At 44.5% G+C, this 22,961-nt stretch overlaps 1 protein-coding gene across 2 annotated transcripts in view; it reads right to left on the reverse strand.

Moving 5' to 3' along the window:
• Positions 1-4,057: 4,057 nt before the first annotated feature.
• LOC122565475 (arrestin domain-containing protein 2-like) overlaps positions 4,058-22,961 on the reverse strand; it is a 32,707-nt gene continuing 13,803 nt past the window's right edge. Inside the window, exons 1-8 of one of the 2 annotated variants that reach the window (XM_043721483.1) lie at positions 17,139-17,499; positions 12,163-12,232; positions 11,359-11,506; positions 10,467-10,569; positions 9,328-9,584; positions 8,821-8,983; positions 7,359-7,522; positions 4,058-6,694 (exon numbers count right to left, since the gene is read on the reverse strand). In XM_043721483.1, the coding sequence (XP_043577418.1) occupies positions 6,641-6,694; positions 7,359-7,522; positions 8,821-8,983; positions 9,328-9,584; positions 10,467-10,569; positions 11,359-11,506; positions 12,163-12,232; positions 17,139-17,412 (1,233 nt within the window). In that variant the 5' untranslated portion in view covers positions 17,413-17,499 and the 3' untranslated portion in view covers positions 4,058-6,640. Of the gene's footprint in view, positions 6,695-7,358; positions 7,523-8,820; positions 8,984-9,327; positions 9,585-10,466; positions 10,570-11,358; positions 11,507-12,162; positions 12,233-17,138; positions 17,500-22,961 lie in introns of those variants that run through there. The other variant, XM_043721484.1, reaches the window with a different exon arrangement.

Raw genomic sequence — 22,961 nt, forward strand, 5'->3', positions numbered from 1 at the left:
AGAAACAAAAACTATTTGCATTTCTCATAGTTCACTAATTTCCAGCAACAGGAGAGTTGGAGATTTGGTGTGGTTTGGGCTGGGGTGGGGAGGGTAAGGTAATCAAATCACAACCACCGACCCCCTCAAGCCCATCAAATATTCTCTTGAAGTCCCAGTGCTTCTATTGTTGTAATTATCAGAAAGCAGTTTCCAGGAACACAGAACAGCGTGAGAGCTGTGGCTGGGGTTGGAGGGTTCATTTGAGGAAGTCGAGCCAAACACCAGGCCTCACAGCTGTGGGAATCATACGCTGAAATTAAAACCCGATGGATTTCATTATACAAGTTTCTAAAACCAGTCCGCGTCTTATGGGTTTGGTGAACGTCCAGCAACTGATGTCAGCACACTGCAACGATGGATAGAGGGTCATATGCGCTTTGAACTGTCACTTGCTCTGGTGGAATGGCTTGGTCTGCCAAGCTCCGAGCATTTTCGTAAACACATTCTGCAGAGGGTTCACTGAGGGTGTCTGAGGTGGGTCCGTTCAGATCAGTATCCAAAGCAGAGCCTCAGAAGGCCACTGACTGTAAACCTGGGTGAGTGCGGAAAGTCAGACGGGACTGGACGCTCTGGGAAGACTCAGTTCGAAAGAATCTGCAGCAAATCCCTCAGGGAGAAGAGTGCGGGGGGGGGGATTAATTGGATAGCTCTTTCAAATCCCAGTATCGGCCCGATGGTCCAAATGGCCTCACCCACTGCTGTAAGATTCCAAATCGCTCATCTCTTCCCCCCAACCCCCACTACCCAAAGCTCCTCACTAACATTCTCAGGTCCCAAGTGCCCTGTGAATGGAGGGTTTGAGTTACAAGGAAAGGCTGGATAGACTGGGACTTTTTTCCCTGCAGCGCTCAAGATTGGAGGGTGACCTTATAGGGGTATACAAAAATAATGAGGGGCAGCGATAAGCTGAATGGCAGGTGTGGGGGATTTCAAGACTAGGTGGCATATTTTTGAGAGAAAGATTTTTAAAAAAAGACACGAGGGGCAATTTTTTTTTGCACAAACTGGTCCGTAACTGGAATGAACTTCCAGAGGAAGTGGTGGATGTGGGTACAGTTACAATGTTTAAAAGATATTTGAATAAGTACATGAATAAGAAATGTTTGGAGGGAGACAGGCCAAGAGCAGGCAGGTGGAACTACTTTAGTTTGGGATTATGGTTGGTATGGATTTGTTGAAAAGAAGGGTCTGTTTCCATGCTGTGTGACTATGACTCTAAGTGTTCTTTGGTAAAGGAAGAAAGGGCTTACATTTATGTAGAGCCTGTCTTTTCTGTAATCAGCTGTGAGTGAATGCACTGACCAGACTCTCTGTGGAGGTGTATCCAAACTCACTTGGCTGACCTCAGATGAAGATTAAAATTGGCAGCAATTTAAGAGAAAAAACATCTCAGCCTGGAATCTCATTCGTGGGTTGTCTCAGAATGGTGCTGAAAGCTCCCCTCTCAACTAAACAGCGTGGGGAGTGAGGACGAGGTTCATAAGGTGGCGTACCCCTATCAGACACGTCCAAGTACACAGCAGGAATAGACAAGTAATAAAGTCACATTGCCCTCGGTTCAGTGACTAATACAAGACTCTGCCTGATATTAAACTGAGCTGCAAAGGAGTGGACTTATTGACGCAGCTGGGCTTGAATTGGACGTATAGATACCGCAATTCATGTTTAACACTGCACTAGATCCGTGCTGATTAGGAGCTGCATCATCACGCTGCTGTCACTCAGATGTTTGCTGATATAGAATTCTCACAGAAACACTTGGACCCGGACTTAACTTCAAAGAAATGCTTTTCTAAACATCTGGACCTCCTCCTGACAACACTGACATCTCCTGTCTTTGCAACATGCGGCCAAACTTGCACTGGCCCCCAGGGACGTTCCAGAGAAACCTGGAAGGCCATGATCCCTGGCTGACTGTGTGCGTGCACAGTCAGATCATAACCTTCACGTTTGGGGCAGCTGCTGTTTCTGAGAATGACAGGTTTACACAACCTGGCAGAGCTTTCATAATATAAATCAGATGAAGTGAGGATCAAAAGAGGTTTCTGCATTTATAAAACACTTGAAGTATTCCGAAGTATTATTAAACTAATTGAGTTATGTCAGGAATCAACCACGATCTCACCAAATGGAGAACAGCTTCAAGGTGCTAAGTGGCTTCCTCCAGCTCCTACCTGTTGAGCTACGAGATATTAGGAGAGGCGTCATGCAGGATGATTAAAGAGGTAGATTCTGAGGAGTGTCTTACAGGAGGAGAGAGGTAGGGAGTTCCTGAACTTAGTGTCTTACCAGCTGAAGTGGAAGGGGGTCAAATCTGGGATGTTCAGGACTCCAGGTAGAGTTGCGTAGGAGTAGGCCATTCAGTCCATTGAATCTGCTCCTGTATTCAATACAATCATGGCTGATCATCCATTTCTTCACACACTATCCCCATATCCCTTTCCATCATTAGCATTTTCTCTACTTTAAGCATACTCAGGGAATGAGCTTGGGTGGGAGAGAATTCCAAAGATTCCACACCTTGCGAGTAAAAATAAATTGACTTTTGGTCTTCCCCTTTGAGATTGTGTCATGGATCTTGAAATGGTGTTGGGGTGGAGACTACAGACAATGAGGGAAAGATTTGAAAACCCAAGAGAAAGCTTGTTATTAACGTGAAGAGCTATTTATAACTGAACTCTCAAATTACAAAGAGCTAAAGGAACTTTCTGTACATTCCCTCAATGCCAAGTACAGTATTACAGGAACTTGACAGACAGGCTGAAATGTTTTTCTTTCTCTTTCTGATAAATAGGGATGAGTAACCCATTGCAGAAACTGCACGTTGCAAAGTCAACCTTTTCAGAGGTGATCAATGATTCACTAAATGCAGGAAACACCATGCCTCTTCTCTCTGCTCCCTGTTAGTGTTGGCTGTGGCTCAATTGCGAGAATCTTTGCCTCTGTGGCAGGTGATTGTTGGTTTAAATCCTACTCTGAAAACTTAAACGTGTAATTGCAAGCTATACTGAGGGAGTGCTGCACTATCCACTGGGGGAAATATTAAACTAAACCTTTGCCAACTCTCTCAGGTGGATGTGAAAGAGGCCAGGGCACTATCTTCAAGATTAATTGAGCCATCCTCAGTGATCTGGACAAATCATCACCAAGAGCAAATTATTTGATTCTTGTGGGATATTGCTGTGCAGGAACTGCCAGTGTTTCCCACACGATGAAGGTGACTGCAGGAACATCACAAAGTGCTTCATAACACTGTGGAAGAAACTGTAAATTTGAGCTTTCGTTAAAAATGTCATTCCAATAATTGTGGCATCAGGTGGTTCTGCAGAAACAAAATACCTATCCTCACTAACTTACAAAAGCCAACCATGTCCGCTGATATTACAGGGAGAGCAGAGACCTATCACAAACTGTGATATAAACACAAACAATTGTAGGAAAGCTGGAGTTTCACACCCTGCTCCCCCCCCCCCCCCAATAAAAAGTTAGAGTGTAAATTAAGACTTTCACAATGGACATAGATGATTTATTTTGGTAGGGGGACAATCAAAACAAACCAGAGGGTAAATGGAGTTAAAGTGTTAGACAGCAACAATCAGATGGATAGAGGTCAACAGGGGCTGCGTGTTCCTAGATTTGATCTTTGTTGGGCGGAAGGGTCACAGTTGCTAACACACTGCCCACACTCTGCAAACAAGGGAGGGGCATGGGTCAGTGAGACGTCCAACTACAGAGATCACGAGAAGCAAAGGTGAGCAAACATATCGTTATTGAACAGGAAGGAGAATCAGAGCGATCAAGAGAGGAGTTTCATTTAATTCTTTATAGAAATCCAGCCATTGGACTGATTTAGGTGGAGATTATAGCCATCTCATCACGGTCAAGATTGGGAATCCATCCTGTTTGGATTTAGGATCATACTGGATGCCTATGTCCCAAACTGAACTAGGAAGAGAATACTTTGAGAACAACCAGACTTACACACATTTATTATAAAATAATACAAAGACCGAAATCACTAGGATAATCTGATATTTTATTGTAAAGAAAAAAATACAAAAATATCTTTTTTAAAAAAGACAATTTAACAGTCTGAAACATGTGTAGGATTTTATACACACAACGCAAACAGATTTTATTCCAACCTTCTTCCATTGATAACCAGAAGCATTGCTCAAAACTCTCCACAAACCAAGGGGTTGCCAACTCAGACTGGGTACATTCCTGGATGTTTGGACACACTTCTACCCGTCTATGCCCCACTTTCCCATTATGGCTGTCTGAGGTGTCCATTCCCATGGTGCCCCAACCTTCCCCAGCTAAGCAGCAGTAAATAACCTCTTTGCTAACCCGTAACTGGACAGCATGTAACCAGGAGCTTTGATTATTACAGATGGCTTTACAATGTTTTAAAACATGAATGTTTGAATGCATTGATAGCTCTTCCCAAAGTTTTGATCATGTGGATGCTTGGGTATTAAATTGATAAGACTCCAGGACAATCCAAGAAAGCTGGTGATGCTATGCTCATCCCTGACCCGTTACTACACCAACCTATTAGGTTATTGCAGATCTTTAAGCAGCAACCTTTCTTCTGTCAACAGTCAATTATGCAAGATATCAAAAACTAATGTACAATGTCAGCCGACTGCCTGCTCTACTCCCCGTATACCTGTCATTCAAAACTCTGCTTGTTGGTCATCCTAAATCACACCAGGTTCTATTCACTTATCAGCTCCCTGTGCTCACTGACCTACAATGCCTCTATTTTAAGTGCAACTTGGGTCTTTATAACCCTCAGTCGTCTTTTCTATATATATTTCACGACCACACTCTTTACTATCCCTATACCCTTCTACAACATTCCAGATTCCCACATTCCTACAGCTCCGGCCTCTTCAGCCGTCTCAATTTTAATCGGTCCACCAATGGCGAGCATGCTTTCAGTTGCTTCGACCGTAGACTCTGGAAATCCCTCCCTAAACCTTTCCACCTCACTGTCCTCCTCAAATATACCCATGTTCCTTAAATTGCTCCTTACAGCATACATTTTTGATTGAACTAACCTCCTTACACAGATGCAAAGCATCTTGGAATGCTTAATTACTTAGAAAGGTGCTACGGAAATGCAGGTTGCTGATGGTATTCTTTCTTCAATTAATGGAAGAAATTGAGAGAAAGAAAAGGTTTCCTTCTAAAGCACCAAGTCCCTGAAACCTAGTATCTGGGTCACATATGGAAACAACTGCATAACATTGGAAGTTAGATCATTAACACTGTCATCTCTCTGCCTCTCTGTCCTCACCCATTTTTAAAGAAATCGGTTTATGTGTAACTTAGGCAGAGAAAAATCACTCATTACCTTACTGCAGATCCTTTTCATGGGGGTTGCATGAATTGTCATTGCTCTGCTCATTGATATCTTATGCAATCTCACCTCTCTCTCTCTTTCTCTCATTCCTTCCCCAATCCCTCACTCTGCTTCTCCACCTGTCGCTTCTTAAAAACCTATGCTAATTCCATTTTGCCAGCCAATTGTCTACCCTACCCTCCTCCTCCTGATTCATTCTGCATTCATTTACCTGGGGAAAAACCTTTAGGACATCCAGTTTTAAAACAATATAAAAAGTTAGTAGAAATAATTATTGATCATAGTGGTGAAAGAAGTCAGTTTTGCACAACTGCCCTTAAGCTCAGGGTGTTCTGAAACACATTTCCCCACAACCAGAGGGTTTCTTGGAATCGGGACTAGAGGTTATCGCAAGTGGACAACACAGAGGGATTAAACAACGTTTTCACAACAATTCTTACCTCTTCCCTAGAAGCCCAACCTCTCACACCCAACAGTGTTTCAGCTCCAACGCCTGATCCCACATTTCTCTGTTGGGATACTGCGATCATTGGGAGAGGTAGTAATTATAATACAGATCCAACTTAGTGTGAGGGAGTACACCTGACAGACTGGGACCCAACCGAACCCCGTGCAAACTCTCAAAACGCTGACTGGTTAAACCGGGTTGGTCGTCTAGCCCTGGAACACGCGCACACTCTGACAGCCAGACAGTAACACTTGCCTCTCCCCCAAATTCCTACACATTCTGCGCCCAGTCCGCATGTTAGAAATACAAGATGATTGACAGAGCACTCCAACAAGGTGAATGCTCGGTTCACATGGAGATGAGGGAGAGAGGGTTGAGCTCATTCAGCTACAGCCCGTGCCCTTTACACAGACGACCCCTCCACCCACCCTCTCTTGCGGTCACATCACTCACTGGTTCTGCTACAGGCAGTAGTCACGCGAAACCTTTCGATGAGATGTTAAGTTCAGTAGAAACGAGCAAACAAAGGGAGACAGCATAACAGTTCCACGAGAGGCAGAAAGGTAGCTGCGGATCCCAATCTGACTCACACCATCGCCGCTGAAGTCAGAGGACGCTCTCCCTGGACACAGGATGGTCTTGTCCCTCTGCAGACAGCAATATCCCGAGTTTGCTTTCAAGGTGCCCAGGAAGTATCCCAAGGCCCTTTAACCGGTTTTAAAATTTCACTTTTCTCTTTTTTTTTAAAAAGCTTTCTGTTGCATGCTGCAGTGAATTCTTCAACAGGTCATACATCGCGGCCGCATGTCTGATCTCGGAGGATGAGGATCAATCTGAAGAGACAAAACAAACAAGAACAAAAATGAGAGTAGGCTCCAGAGAATTCGCAACATTTAGAAACAAGAAGTAGGCTATCAAGAACATTAAATAAAAAGAACACTGGACTTCATTCACACAGAGACAGAATTGAAAAGCAGGGGAGATTATAGTTAACTTGTATGGAATTGTGGTTGCATTTGGGATGAAGACAATTATGGTGTCCAGAAGACAGTAGCACCGGAAAAGGTTCAACAAGGATTTACTAGAATGATATCGGAGTGAAGAGGTCATAAATATCAGCAGGAATTAAAGGCTGGGATTCTATTTCACTAAAAAGATTGAGGAGTGATCTGATGGAGAAATTTAAGATTGTGTCAGTGCGTTGGTTGGAGAAGATTTACAGAAGATATTTGTACAGATCTTGGGACAATAAACATAAGATCATCATTAACAAATTCAACAGGGAATTCAGTGGATACAGCTTTACAGAGAGCAGGGAGAATGGGGTTGAGTTGAATAACATAGATACATTGAACGGGGAAGTTGGACAATTGAAACAGAAGGAAATAAGAAGGGGGAGTTGAAGGAGGTCAAGAGGGTGCTCATGTACAGTACAAAACAGAATGGCCTGTTTCTGGGCTGTAAGGTGTTTTAAAGGCTACATGTGTACAACCTTACCTCAGAGTAAATGGGTGGGGGTCGAAAGCGGAACTCCTGTACGTAGGCAAAGAAAGGACGCTCTAGCACTTGATCGAGGGCTTCTTCATCCTCTGGGAGGGATAGTGCTTGGTCAGTCCGCTCAGCTTGTTCCTCAGAAACCACCTCCGAATAATCAGGGGGTGCTGAAATACAATGAAACCAACATTAGGATATACGTAGAAAGTCATGATGGTAATTAACTAAAGGTAAAACTTGGTAAGTGTTTAAAGACAATGCCCTCTCAGTCTGACACCAAGAGATGCACAATGCAGTGTTATGGAAGTTAGGAGTGACACCTTGAAGGTGATATGGGGGCAGCTGCTGTTTTAGAGTAGCCCCCACTCGGTGCCCCCAGCCCAGAACCCCACTTGGTTTGATTATTGCTGATTTGGTTCCACAACCTCCAACCCTGCAAAAATCCAGCAACCTCAATTCTGTCATTTTCAACTTCATCCTGGCCACCACAGGTTTTTTTCTGGGAGGGAGGGGAATGCTTCCTGACATCACCACCTCCGCTCCCCTCCCCTCACCCCCAACTAGCCTGTCGAGTATTTTAAACTTCTGTCCCTTCACTCAGCCTGACTCCCATCTTGTTCTGGACTAGCCCCCACCAGCTGAGGGAATTGGTTCTCAGTTTCGCTGTCTACCCTATCTTCTCCTTTAATGACCCAAAAATAATTCCATTCGACGAACCCATTCGATGCTGAAGGACATGGCCTGGTTGAGTACAGCTCAGATACTCAAGATGTTTGACACCATCCAGGTCAAAGGCACCCACTTGACTGGCACCACATTTACATCTTCAAACACCTGATCCCTCCACCTCCATCGCTCAGGAGCAGCAGCAGTGCGTACTCTACAAAATACACACCCTTCAACAGCACTTTCCAACCCATGACCACTCCCATCTGAAAGGATAAGGGCAGCAGATACATGGGAACACACCCCCTGCAAGTTCCCCTCCAAGCCACTCACCTTCTTGACTTGAAAATATTACTCCAGTTCCTTCAATGTCGCTGGGTCAAAATCTTGGAATTCCCTCCCTAAAGGCATTGTGCGTCAACTCTCAGCACACAGACTGCAGCTCACCCCCACCTTCTCAAGGGGCAACTAGGAATGGACAATAAAGGCTGGCCCAGCCAGAGATGCCCACATCCCATCATCACTGGGTCAACAGCCTGGAATTCCCTCCCCAATGGAATTGTGGGTCTACCTACAGCACACAGCTCTCGCCACCACCTTCAAGGGCAATTAGGGATGACTTAGCCAGAAATGGCCACGTGTTGTGAAGGGATAAATTTAAAATCAAAATTGCAAGCCTCATCAATGCAACCATAAAACACACAGGAGGCAATGGGCCAGGGTTATACACCCAGAGTCTTGCTGCTATGGGCCTGGTACAGACAGACAGAGGGGGGTGGCAGTGGGAGGGGTTGCTTACGTTCTGGTCTCTCGGGGATGCTGAGACGTAGCCAGTCTATCTCCATACTGTACTGACTTCCAACGCTGGACGAACGGCTGCCAAATGGATGGAGGGGAATCGTGCCGATGACGAGGGGCAACTCCAGGGACAGTTTGGATGTTCCCGGGATCTCGACATAAACCTGAAAAGTCCCAAAAAACAAGTTGTCCAATTAGAAAATGCTTCGGTCAAGAAAGGATTCTTATGCTACCGTCTGCATGCAACCTTCCTCATTCCCTTGGGCTTTCATTCACTCTCTCTCCGTTCACTCCCACCACCATTTCCCCATTGTCTCTCTCTCTCTCTCTCTCTCACACATGTTCTCCCTGCACTTTCCACCATCTCTTTGACTTGCCCCCCACTACCCTGCCCCCATCCCATCCCATCCCATCCCATCCCCAATACTCTCAGCCGTGACCCTGCCCTACCTTCAACCTCCCCCCCCCAACCCCAAGACAGCAGCGGCTAACCTGGGGGTCAACTTACCCGGAGGATGTATTCCACCCGAATCACGCGGCACTGCAGGAGTGAGGGCGACACAGGGGGAATCTTCAGGGGGCGGCCGTGCCACGACCCCCTCTTTCTGGGGGCCACACCCTCGCCTTGCAACGTTGCCACCACCGCCCTCTTCTGCTTCATCGTGCCCCGAGCGATGAATGTCTGTATTTGGATGATGGCCGCTTTAGGGGTCACCGTGCGGGAACAGCAGTTATCAACTTCAGCAAAGATGGGGATCACTTCTCCTGAAGAGACAAGAGGAGGGGGGGGTTACAGTCACAAAGCACCAGTCCCACATTGTTTTAACCCAGCTCAGTGTAACACTGGCCCCACTGATAGAGCACCGTGCTCTGTCACTCCAGTGTGCAACAATGAATTGATGATACAAACCAGCATTGCCCCCAATCCCCACTGGCCTCCTGAGGGGGTGGCCGAGGCTAAAATTGTTGCTCTTCAAACTCACCACTGCACCTTTCCATTTTTATTAAAACCAGTTCCACAGCACAGTGGACACTGTAGAAGGATGTTCAGCATCTCAAACATTCCATCAGACCAAGGCTGACATGTATCTAAATCCTGTTTAGTTGCCTCTGCTCCATAACCTTGATACTATTACACAACAATCATTTCAAGTCTCAGTCTCGAAAGCTCACAGTACCCACTGCTGAATGAGTTGCCAACAAATTGAAGACGAGACCCCTGAGGTCCACGCCCCCCCACCACCCCCCCCCCCATCAACTGAAGAAAATGGTTTCCTGCATCAAGTCAATACAAAGTCCTTTGTTATTTTAAACATCTCGTTATTAAACTCTGAAACCATTCGGCTAAATCAGAGCTGGATGTAAAAGATCAAAGGCAACTATTTTGGAATAAAGTAGACAGCTCCTTCCTAGTGCTCTGGCCGCTATTTATTTTTGAAACAAAAATCATTGCGAATTCATTGAGATTACAATCTGTACGTGGTCTCTTGGTTTGTACAAATCCAAATTCGATGCGGTGCTCCCTGCATTACAATACTGACCACACTTCAAAACCACCTAATCAACTGAGACTTGCCAGAGGTCAGGAAAGGTACGATATAAAATACTGTCTTTATTGAGCGAGGATGCCTATGAAAATCCTGTTACCTGGTGTGTAGCCTTTCCGGTCAATCTTTGCGGTCAGTGACACATGACCTAGGTTACAGTACCAGACCCGAGCCAACTTCTCCTTTGTGCCAGCTTGGGGAGCCTAGTGGGAGGAAAGGTAAGAACCTTAAGGAATAGAAAATACAACAAGGCCACTCTGTCTGTCAATCCAGACTGTGAACCAAACCAACAGAGGACTCCATCAGTCACTCAAGGGAAGTATGTGTCTAACAACTTATTTAACCCTTTTAGCCCAGACTATCTATCTTTTTAATTCATTCATGGGATGTGGGCATTGCTGGTCAGACCAGCATTTATTGCACATCCCAAATAGCCCTGCAGGTGGTGGTGACAGGGATGCCCACAATATCCGAAGGGAGGGAATTCCAGGATTTTGACACTGAAGAAATGGCGATCGATTTCCAAGTCTGAATGGCAAGTGGTTTGGAGGGGAATTTGGAGGTGATGGTTTCCCCATGTATCTGTTGCCCTTGTCATGGGGGATGGAAGTGGTCATGGGGTCAGAAGGTGCTGCAGGAGGACCCTGGGTGAGTCAGAGTGATTTGGGAAAATCCGTGATGTATCCACTCCAGAAGGAAGGGTATTGTCCTGTGTGGTGCATGGGGCAGAATCTGCCTTTCCAGAATTGGGCCAGTTAACTTTCATTACTTCAATGGGATCTCAGCAACATGCAGAGATTTCTTTCCTACCCTCCCTTGCAGTAGGAAGGATGGTCATCATGAGCTGTCCATCACTGTTGGGTTACTCCAAATGGAGTATATACTGACCTCTAACTAGCATCACTTCCTTCCCCTTTTGTATTCCTTGGGATAAGGACAAGATAGGCACAGTGGGCTGGACTCCCAATCTCCAATGGTGATGGTACTCTTACCAGTAATGATGGTGTGTTGATGTCAATGGGCTCAATAACTGTGAACTCCCGCTTGATTTTCTTCACGGTGGCCCAAGGACGGTGAAGTTTGACTTTAACCCAGTAGCGTACACTGCCATGCTTCCCCTCAAAGGAAGTCACCAGGTTCCTACACGATGGGAAATAACAAAAGCTGCACGTTAGCACCAGCTGAAGGATTACAAACAGAAACCCTTTCTCCTGAGCAGTGCTTGCTTCTTACAATGGTTGCGTCAACTTTTTTGCATGCTGCTCCTGCTACAGTTCACATTCACATTTCTACTCATCCTCACCATCACTGCATCGGAGAGCCATAGACAGAGTTTTTACAGCACGGAAAGATGCCCTTCAGCCTATCACACCCACGCTGGTCATTAAACATCCTCTCCGCTCTAATCTCATTTTCCAGCATTTTTGTAAGCCACTTTCTGTTTTCTCTTGAGGACCCACGCAACTCACTTCCACCATCAATCCACAAGTTTGTAGGACCAATTCAAATTTGAACAGCTAATTTTGGACTCAACTCAGATTTTTTTCTGAACAACGTTTGAACTTATTGTGGGCTTTTAGTGTCGTCAAATCACACTTTATTAACCCAGAAGTCAATAATGAAATCTGATAGGATCCAATGAATGGAATAAGACAAGGTTCCATCCTAGGCCTTCTTGGAGAAGGCTTTAATCTACATTAGTGACTCCAGTCTAGGGATCTATAGACAGGCTCTACAAAGAAGCAATTGTCCCAGGATATATACTCTTTACATGTGTGAAGAATCAAGGTACTTACTCTTCAGGGAGTTGGAAGCTGAAGGGAAACTCATGGCGACCAGCAGGGAGAAGGGTGATGTCCCCGTTATCTGAAAAGGAAGAGACAGTCCATCAAAAACAATGGCTCACACTCCTCCATATCACCACCTGGTTAGTTGGTTTGAGCGCTTGTGGAATAAAGTTACTGATGAAAGACAGCTTGAAAAATAACTAAAAGGGCACATCGCACACTATTACACAGACTAACTGAGCTGAAACCACCTTGTCCAAGGGGGGAGAGAGACAGACATACAAATTCACACTCATGAGTAAACTTCTCCCCTCAAAGGTTGTGGGCTCAAACAGCCCCAGTGCAGAACAGTGGGAATGCTGCGCTGCTGAAGCTGGTTTTGTTTGGATGAAATATAAGCAGAGGTCACTTCCCTACTCTGAGATGGATCCCATGGAACTTTCTGGAAAAACCATTGAGAGAGATTTTCTCCAGCATCCTAACCAATATTTGACACCAATCACCAATACAGAATGGCAGATTTTTAGCACATTGCTGTTTGCAGAGCTTGCTGTGAGCTAATTGGTAGTTGCACTTCCTGCATGACAACAGGGACTTCAGGGAAATGTTTTACTGGTTATGAAACGCTTGAGGAGGTTGTGAAACAGCTATATATCCCAGAGTCTCAAATGGAACCCACTACTTCAAATAGATGTTTTTGTCCAAGTATCATCACCAAAGGGAGAAGGAAATGAGAATACACATTGCCTTATGTAACTAGGTAAAACCGCCAGCTGCCCAACTTAATCGAAATTTAATCTGATCACTGAGTCGTATAAAAACATATGCCATTACTCTGTGGCCTAACCACTCCCCCAATCCCCCATTCTCCCCTGCTGCTCAAACCCTATCCCATCTTTCCCAGTTGGAATAGTGGGGATTTTGGGAAAGAAACATGCCTGTTCACAGTGATGGAATTTGATTGCACCAACAATATCCATTCAAATTAACAACACAGCTGATGCAATTAGTAGAAATGTTTGAACTCTAACTACGCCAGGTGCCAACTTTTCAAACCTCCACTTCAAAGTTCAATCCACACCTTACACGAGAAATACTGTAATAAGGTGGGTCCCACCAGCAATGGGTCAATGACTATTTTGTTTCTCTTCTAGTAAGGTACTGACCTTAAGACAGTCTCCTTGGTGGGTTGGTTAACCACCCACATCCCGCAGGGTTTGAAGGTCATTGGTGTGACAGTAATTAGTGCTGGACTGTAGTGGACCAAGCAATTGCTGGGAATAGCCGATGGGCTGCTTCTCAAATGTCAACGGCACAAACAAGCAAGAAGTTGGTTTCAAATCACACAAGGTGTTTATCACCTTCAATCAAGGAAACAGTTGAAGGATACCATGCTATAAAAGGAGCTTTATGGAAGGTGATGGGAATCAAGGAGCAGTGGTTAGGCAACTTCCACAGTTTGGGTTCTGGAAGTCTGAACATGGACCAAAGGAAGAAATGAATTTAACCATGGCTGGAATTAATAAAAATGTTGGCTTCAACATTGAAGAGAGTTTCGGAGAGAAGATAAAGGGGTGAAATTGCTTTGAGGAGCATCGAGGGTTCCTTGACAGCATGTAAACTGGGATTGTAGTTTTAACCCTGCTACTCTGAGGCACCAAAGTTAGTGATCCCGCTGTCGTTCAGTGTGTTGTAGATGATGGGTGAGTGAGGTTACCTCCAGTGGGAGTGAGAGAAGAGGCAGAACGTGAAAATTGCTCAGGAGTGATGAAAGGAAGACTTCATGATAAAGACAACTGTAAATCTAGAACTCTTTCCCCCCACAAAACACTGGTGAAGCTAGTGGTCAATGAAAAGTTTCAGAATTGATGGGTTTTACTGAGCAAGTTTGCCAAGATTAATGTGACCAAGGTAGATCAATGGAGTGAAGGTACAGACCAGCCATGGTCAAGCTTGAGGGGCTGAATGGCCATCTTCTGTTTCTATGTAGTGCTCAGGATTAAGTTAATAGATTACTCATAATCACTACTAACTTCTTCCCCCTTTCATCACAAATCCCCACAACCTGAAGCCAACTGAGTTCCTTCAATCAATCACTGGGGAGGTGTCTGGTGTCAGAACAGGTGGAACAGCCCCCAGTGGAATTTCCTCATTCCCATTCAACTCTAGGGTCTGAAGAGTTTAGGGATGCGTGATGCATATGATGTCATCTGTTTGTTTTCACTTTGCTGTGCTCTGTTACCCCCCCCCCCCCCTCCCCCAAGAGTGAAGCAATGGGAAGGATTCACAGGTTGATTACCAGTCTGGCCAGGAGATGACATCATTGTTTTTGTACCTCTGCATCTTCCTCAGGAGGCCAGTGCGAAACAGCACAAGGATTCTCAGGTTAACATTTGGAGAGACACAGGCACCAGCGGTAACCGTCTTTACAGACACCACCAGGATAGGGAGGTTAGCAGCAACAGAGGGGAATGGATTAGCCGCAAGAGTTTTGTGACACGTCTGTGTGTGTGTCTGTGGGCAGGGGAATTGATGTGGGGCAGGTTTTGTGAATTTGTAAGCACTCTATGATGGACTGTCCTAGATCAGTAAGATCCTAGTCAAGAAGTTACTTTCTGCAATGGATTGGTTTACCATAGTCTGGACAATGCTGGAGAGAGAGAGTGGGATGGAGGGGACAGGTCAGTTACTATCAACATCAACCACAATGCATAAGAGAAAGTGTTAAATCACAGACCTACTGTATGATAAAATCAGCTGAGGCAAGGGACAAACAAAATAAGTTTTAAAAAATATTGCCCTTCAGAGTTTACACAATAACTAATTGTGAAACTGATATAAAAAAAACCCCTGGGCAGCCAGAGACATGTCCTTACATGTTGCTCAATATATACAGACAAACAGTTCACCTTCCTCATCATCCAGATTACCCCAACCTACAGATCATTGGAGCCCAGGATGATGGTCTAGTTTCTATCTAAATTCATGGGTTAGTTTATCAGTTTCTTTAAGCTATAAAGCAAACTAGGCAAAACAGAGAAAATGATTATTATCATGTTATAAATGTGTTATTTTGTAGGCGAGTAAACAGATTTGAAACAATTAAGCTAATGTTACAATTAACTGCCACAATGTCCTTATGGGTTGGGAGACTGACAGTCCATAATCATTACTTTTATATTTGTGCATGTATGTGCGTACAAGTGAGTCTGTAGTTCTCTTTCCCAGTTGCTCACTCAGCGCTTTCTGCTGAACTGAAGCAGAGTGAAATATGAAATGCTGACACTTTCCTTTACCTGCTGTTACGGTGTGACCAGCTGAATGTTTCCAGTTTCTCCTCTTGTCTTGTTCCCCTTTCCTCCCCCTCGCAACAGGTTAACAAGAAAATAATGCTATGGTGAAACCTGGGGAAAATAGCCTCACTCTGGGTTCCTAAATTTTAGTTTGAGTGGACTCAAGACAATGAATTTTGGTTTAGATTAGCGTGGTGCTGGAAAAGCACAGCGGGTCAGGCAGCATCCGAGAAGCAGGAAAATTGACGTTTCGGGCAGGCCCGAAACGTCGATTTTCCTGCTCCTCGGATGCTGCCTGATCTGCTGTGCTTTTCCAGCACCACGCTAATCTAAACTTTGGTTTCCAGCATCTGCAGTCCTCACTTTTGCCTAGTTGCTCAAAACAATGAGTTAACATTTCAAGGTCAACAGCAGAGAAATACATTTCATGGGTATTTCATTATATTTCTTTTATCGAGTCATACCACATAGAAATAAACCTTCAGTCCAACCAGTCCATCCTGACCACTTTCCCAAACTAAACTAGTCCCACCTGCCTGCTTGTGGCCCATATCCCTTTAAACGTTTCCTATTCATGTACTTATCCAAACGTCTTTTAAACATTTTAACTGTACCTACACCCACCACTTCCTCTGGCAGTTTCACACACTAACCACACACTGTAAAAAAAAGAATGTCCCTGTCCTTTTTAAATCTTCCTCCTCTCACCTTAAAAATATGCTGCCTGGTTTTGCACTCCGCCATTTTACTTAAAAGATCTTTGACAGCTCCTTAAATGTACAATTTGCACTCCTTTAGCTATTTATACTGCTCACCTCTCTGTTCAACTGTGGATAGGTGCTGAGCTCCGACGAGAGGAACCCAGGGTTACTGGAAAAAGGCAGGAAAATGGGCACGAAGAGTATCTGGTCAGCAGTGATCCTATTAAATGGGTTTTATGAGCAAGTGCAAGGACAGTGAAACAAATGCAGCTGAAACAGGACCAGCTAAAATGTTGTTGCTGCAGATTTTACAGGCAATGTTTGACTAACAATGCTAAGCAAAGTGACTGGCCTTAGTATATAAAAAAATGTTTAAACAATAAAAAATCCACCCCCACTCCATTCCAGCAAGAGTCCAGTGAAGAAACACAAAATCTGCAGAATTCAAGCTCCCAGTGAAATTCTGAGACTCAGCATTTCATAATCACCACAATTCGGTTTCCCCAATTACAGATACTGGGCAATAAATGTCCCAGTGAAGGAACATACAATGAATAACACACAGGGTTGCGTGACAAAACACATACACCATCTTTAAAAGGACAGTTTCATAATCTAGTCAAAATGAAACTAAACTTACTTTCTGATTTCAGAGAAAGTTTTATTTAACTGCACTACACTATAGCCAGAACTCCCAGGAGTCAGAAGCTCAATGTCAGGGGACCATTGTACTGCTCTGGCAATGAAACAATAAGTACAGGTTAGCCATCACTACCCTGGTTTCCAGAGGATCGTCTGAACCCTCATTGTGCCAACTGTCCCAGCCATTGCCTCTAAACTTCAGATTATGGAAAGGAACAGTACTACAGTAGACCATTCGGCCAATCGTGCTTGTAGAGACTCTTTGAAAACAGCTTCGAATCAGAGCCAGTCCTAATCACTCCCACTCTAAAGCAGGGTGTCAGTTCACATGGGGCAATAGGGCACTCACCTAGTTGGAGCAGGTTCATCCTCTTGTTGTAATATTCCACTTGATCGCTGTAGTTCTGGGTGTAAGCAGTGCTAGAGCCAGCACTCCTCGACTCAGTCCAATGCACTTTCGCACAGCCCTCTGCGTGCAGCTTGAGGGATTCGACCTTCATTGCTGCAGTCAGCTCCAGGATAACTTTGCCGGACACCTCATCCCCAGTGCTATAAACTGGCACCGAGCTGGGGTCTGGGTTGTCCAGCACCATTGAAAACCTCTTCAACTTATCCAAAATCATCTCTTTTTTTTCCTCCTCTTTTGCAACGGAAGTCTTTTGCACTCGGAAAACAACTCATACAACAAAGAGCAGCCTTTGCACTCCAGCTGCTGTGCGCCTGCCCCTTTAAATAGGCAGCCGAGTCCCTGGAGAGGGCGGGGAAGGCTGACTGGCAGGTGCGCCGGCCAATGGCTAGGGAGGTCGTCCACGCCACCGGCCAATGGCTGCAAGGCCTGGGGGCGGGCGTTGGCCTTTGATTGACAGCCTCGGTCCCCAGGCCCCGCCCCCGGGCGCGGCGCTCTTGCTTGTTTTTCTCAAAGTGAAGCAGGAGGGGGGGTAAAGGCGACGCAGTTCGAGTTCGGGCATCGCTGCAAAGGCATAAATCTCTTCGCCGATTGGAAGGAAAACATCACGAGAGATTCCAGGCAGCAGGAAAACAACAAGGAGCCGTTCAAATAAAAAAAAACCGTGCCCCAAAGCCAAATAAACAACTTCGAGGAAAAGTTTGCAAACTTTTGGACGAGTTCAAACTTTTTTTTGCTCCTTTTGTCAACCTCAAACACAAAGCTCCCTAAAAATAAATCGATTTCAAACATATTGAAATAATTTATCTCGTGGTTTCAACTCAATGTCAATGTTATTTGAAAGGCAGGAGCAAATGTTTTTCAACTAATATTTTTGCTTGCAAGTTGGCTGTTCTTGAGCATCAACAAGTCAGGTTACGCAACTTATTTTAAAAAAAATATACAAAACCCTGCAAGTTTTGCATTTCTATATCTGCCAAGTTTCTCCGGAGCTGATTTCTCTGCTCCTCGGTCGGATCGAATTTTCAAAAATAAAGTCAGAACAAGACATTTACAAAGCAGCTTTATTAAAATTAAATTACTTTCAAATGTCAGCGTTTCAAGTCACTAGAATCAGGAAATAAGGTGCCTTGCAAAAGGGAAAAAATAAGTTTTCTCCCAGTGATCTTTAGAATTTTGAAATGTGTCTTCAGAATGGTTCTCAGACACAATGGGGATCAGTGAGGAGGAGAGGGGAATTCCATTCCTCAGTAAAGCAGCCAACTTAAACTACACAGAACAGTCCCAAACGACTGTTGAAAAATTGTGGGATCTTGCTGTGCACACAATGAATGTCCACTTACAGGGAACCCGACAGGACAAAGTGACTGCATTTCAAGATACTTCATTGTAGCTGACGGTTGGGTTCTGGCTATGGAAGATGGGACCCTAAATAAATTAAAATCTCTGTGAACTTTCCAAACTCAGGGCGAGTGAAAGGTTTTCAACAGATTAAGCACCGCTGCCATCTGCTGGCGACGGATTGTATATTCCTGAAGTTTTTAAAAACAGAACATTCGATATTTATATAGGATTTCTAACAACAACTTGCCTCTAAAAGGCTAATTTTGACAGTTCAAGGCGCTTCACCGGAGCATTCTCAAACAAAGAAAAGCAGGACACTGAACCACATGAAAATATTCCAAAATAAACACCATTAGATGTAGTCATGATTTGGAGATGCCGGTGTTGGACTGGGGTGTACAAAGTTAAAAATCACACAAGATAATCACCATTAGATGTAGGCTTTTCAGCTGGTTATTCAGCCTGGAGAGTCTGCCCTGATCAAACTCAGTCCAATTTTTCTGCTCTTTCCCTGATTCACTCTGTCTGTGTCTATCTCAGCCCTTTGCAGTAAAGAATTAGAGATTAACTCCCCTCAAAGAATGGTAGGGGAATGAAGGGCTATGGGGATAATGCAGGGAGGAGGAGCTGAGACAATGGATAGATCAGCCATGATCTTAATGAATGGCAGAGCAGGCTCCATGGGCGAAATGGTAAAAACAGGGTAGTCAAGTGTTTGGAAGGTGCTGTTAAAGAAGCCTGGATGAATTTCTGCATCTTGTGGATGGTACAGATTACTGCTACTTGTTGTGGAGGAAGTGAACATTGAAGATGCCAGATAATGTACCTATCAAGGGGCTGCTTTGTCCTGGATGGTGTCAAGCTCCTTGAGTGTTAGTGGAACTGCACTCAACCAAGTGGGGAGTATTCCATCACACTCCTGGCTGGTGCTTTGTAACTGGTGTGGACTTGTTGGGTTGAATGGCCTGCTTCCACACCATAGGGATTCTATGAATGTCATCATGTCTCTGTTCCCTGTGTGGGCAGTTATGGAGGAGGGAAGGAGCTGTGGACATTCACTTTTCATGTTAAAAAAGTTCCAAATGTCATTCCTAATTGGACAGAGTCTACATTTAGGACTTTTGCCCTTATTCTGGACTATAAACCTTACAACACAAATCCCTTTGCCTACCTGCCTGTTTTCTCTTGCTCTCTCTGGGTCCTGTCTCCACCTATCCACTCTCCTTTCCCCCCATTTCTGCCCCCCCTCCCCCATCCATCTGCATTAATACCATCTTTTCCCATCTACCATCAGTTCAGACAAAGGGTCACCAGACTTAATACATTAACTTTCTCTTTCCACAGATGCTGCCAGACCTCCTGAGTTTCTTCAGCACTTTGTTTTTGTTTGTTCCTTTACCTCTTGACTAATTATTTTTTGCTGTTTTGTTTTTATAAAAGGGAAGAAATTCTGATTTTGTAATTAAGATGTTGCCAGAGAATGGCAATTTTGTACACTTGTCACTGTATTCATGTATTCCTGTACTTGAGAGTACACATAGCAATTAAATCTAATTCCACTTCTAAATCCAAGCCTGACTGTCACATTAGCGCACCATCCCTCATTTTATCTCAAGTTTAAAGCTGTTCCAGGGTTATTGGAAGCAGAAGCTGTGACTGAGTAACATTTATAGGAACTCAGCTGTCGAACTGTAACTGGGATGTTTTGAAAGCAGTGTCAGTCTGAGACATTTACTGCAGTGTGTTTACACAGCAATGCAGCAGTTCATTCTGTTCTTCAGGATCATCATGAGTCAGGAAGCAAACATTCAGAAAGTATACCACAGGGATCAGGTCACTCTACCCATTTGTTAGAGCCTGATGTTTTTGTGTCAAGCATGACTCCTCCCAGCCTCAGCCTATTCTTCTCTCTCTCTTTCCCCCCCACACACATGTTTCTCCAGCTTATCTTTAACGTATTGATATCATTCACCTGAACCACTCCCTGTGGGACAGTGTTCCATGTTCTCAGCACTCCCCAGCTAAGGTTGAGAGACATTGGGGGGTGCAAGTAACATTTGGGATTCTTCAGGGATCCCAAGGCGCCTCCCCTCATGGGAGAGTCTGGGACCAGACAGCATTGTCTCAAAATAAAAGGGCTAGCAATTTAAGGCTGAGATGAGGAGGAATCTATTCTCCCAGAAGGTGGAGAATCTTTGGAATTCTTTGCTGCAGAGAGCTGTGGGGGCAGAGTCCTTGTGGATATTTAAGGCTGAGATAGAGAGATTCTTGATCAGTCGGGGAATCAAATGTTATGGGGAAAGAGCAGGAAAGTGGATGTGAGGAATGTCAGATCAGCTACAAAATGGTGGAGCAGGTTTGAAGGGCTGAATGGTATACTGCTGTTCCTATTTCTTACGGTCTTAAGAGAGCTCATCTTCTGAATTTTCAGCTGGATTTATTCTTAGTGACTGTCTTTATTTATGAGACTAAGTTTTAGTTTTGTCTAACTCTTTTGTGATCTGAGAGATCTCTATTGGATTACCTCTGCCTTCCAGAGAAAACAGCCCGAGGCTGTTCAATCTTTCTCGATGAGTCCTGTTACCACTCTAATCAACTGCGTCCCTTCTCCAGTGCTTCTGTCCTTCATGCAATACTGTGACCAGAACTGACCACAGTCCTCTGAATGCAGGAAGGCAGGCAGTCAGGTAGTGTAGTCAGTGTAGGAGGAAGCATAGAATGAAAGATAAACAGAGAAAAGAGAGCGCGAGTGAGGGCAGTGTAGATAGATGGTGTCACTCATGTGCTCGAAGATGTAGTCATTCAAAGAGAGACCCCCAAACGAGAATACCCAGGAGATTAATCATTGTGCCAGTGAATCCGATACCTTCTGGGTGGAGATGTTTTGGTCAGTCCAGTTACAGATTCCTGCTCTAACACCTGTACATTCTGCACACAGCTACAGCCCAGAAACTCGTAAACAAGATTCTTTGCAAGACCCAACAAGCAATAGCAATTATATCAAGTCAGCAGTCTATGTGAATGGTTATTGATTTGATTTATTGTCATATGTATCCAGGTAAAGTGAAAAGTTTTGTTTTGTATGCAGTACAGGCAGATCACACCGTACAAAGATAGTGCGGAGTGAGGGGCACCAAGTCATTGCTGCAAAGAGAACATGGTTTGTAATTTTAACTGAATGGGGAGAAAGGAGCGAGATTAAACTATGGCAAGACATTGTAAGACTGATTTCAATTCAGTTGTATAAATTTTCACTGACACCCCTTTTCGATTCTGTTTTATTGGTGAGATGGGTTCCTGTGCTACTCCGACTTATGTCTCAAACCACTTTCTGTCTAAAAGCAGAAACACTGACTGTGAGGCATCTGCTCACTGCCTCAACATGAGGTACACAGCTTTAACTGGCAATGCTTGTTCCAGGGTTAGATGCCGAATGCCCGGAGCTCACAGTCCGGGACTTAAACGACTCTCGGGTGCAAACTGTGGCACTGCTGGATTGTCAGAGGCACTGCCTTCTGCATTAAAGAATCTACATCTACAATTGGTAGCCATGCTTTCTGAAGCCTGGGCTTTGAAACCACCCTGCTCCCCCAAAGCTCTGCCAACACTCTCCTCCTAATCTTTGGTGACACTTTTCTCTCACGTGAAATTACTCCTTACCTGGCTTAGTAACTATTGTTTATACATATTAACTATCTGAAGCTGATTGGGATATTTCAATATCAGACAGTGCACATACATGCGCCTGGAGGCACTGTGGTTGTGATGTTATTAAGAAATTTACTCCGTATCTAATCAGTGCTCAACCTGTCCTGGGACTGTCTCGTGGGATAGTGTAGAGAAAACTTTATTTTCAATTTAAAAGAGTAGAGGGAGCTTTAACCGGTGCCTAACTCTGTGTTGTCCCTGCCCTGGAACTGTTTGGTAGGGGACAGTGCAGAGGGAGCTTTAGTCTGTACTACATGCTATCCCTGTCCTGGGTGTATTTGAGGAGAACAATTGATACTTCACATATTGCGTGTTTCTTAGCTCAACATGAGTTTATTAAAACAGTAAAAGGTTATGAGATTCAGATCAGCTATGATCTAGCTGAAAGATTTCCTCCTATTCAATTGCTAGGAGCTGGACTGTCAGGGGTGTCGTCTTCTGGGTGAGATATTAAACTGAAGCCATGCAGGTGTAAATAGAAAGGGCACCCCTCTGAGGGGCATTCTGAAGATGATCAGTGGAATTCTCAGAACCATTATTCATCCTTAAATCATTGTCACAGAATCAAAGTCTTATCTCACATGAGAAGGCCATTCAGCCTATTGTACTTGTACTGGCTCTTCAAACAGGCATCACCACCTGGGGCCAGTCTCCTGCATTTTCCCCATATCCTTACACACTACTTCCATCCAGATCACTACCCAATGAAGGGCT

Source organism: Chiloscyllium plagiosum, chromosome 31 (assembly GCF_004010195.1).
Source record: "Chiloscyllium plagiosum isolate BGI_BamShark_2017 chromosome 31, ASM401019v2, whole genome shotgun sequence".
In the NCBI taxonomy this organism is placed as follows: domain Eukaryota; kingdom Metazoa; phylum Chordata; class Chondrichthyes; order Orectolobiformes; family Hemiscylliidae; genus Chiloscyllium; species Chiloscyllium plagiosum.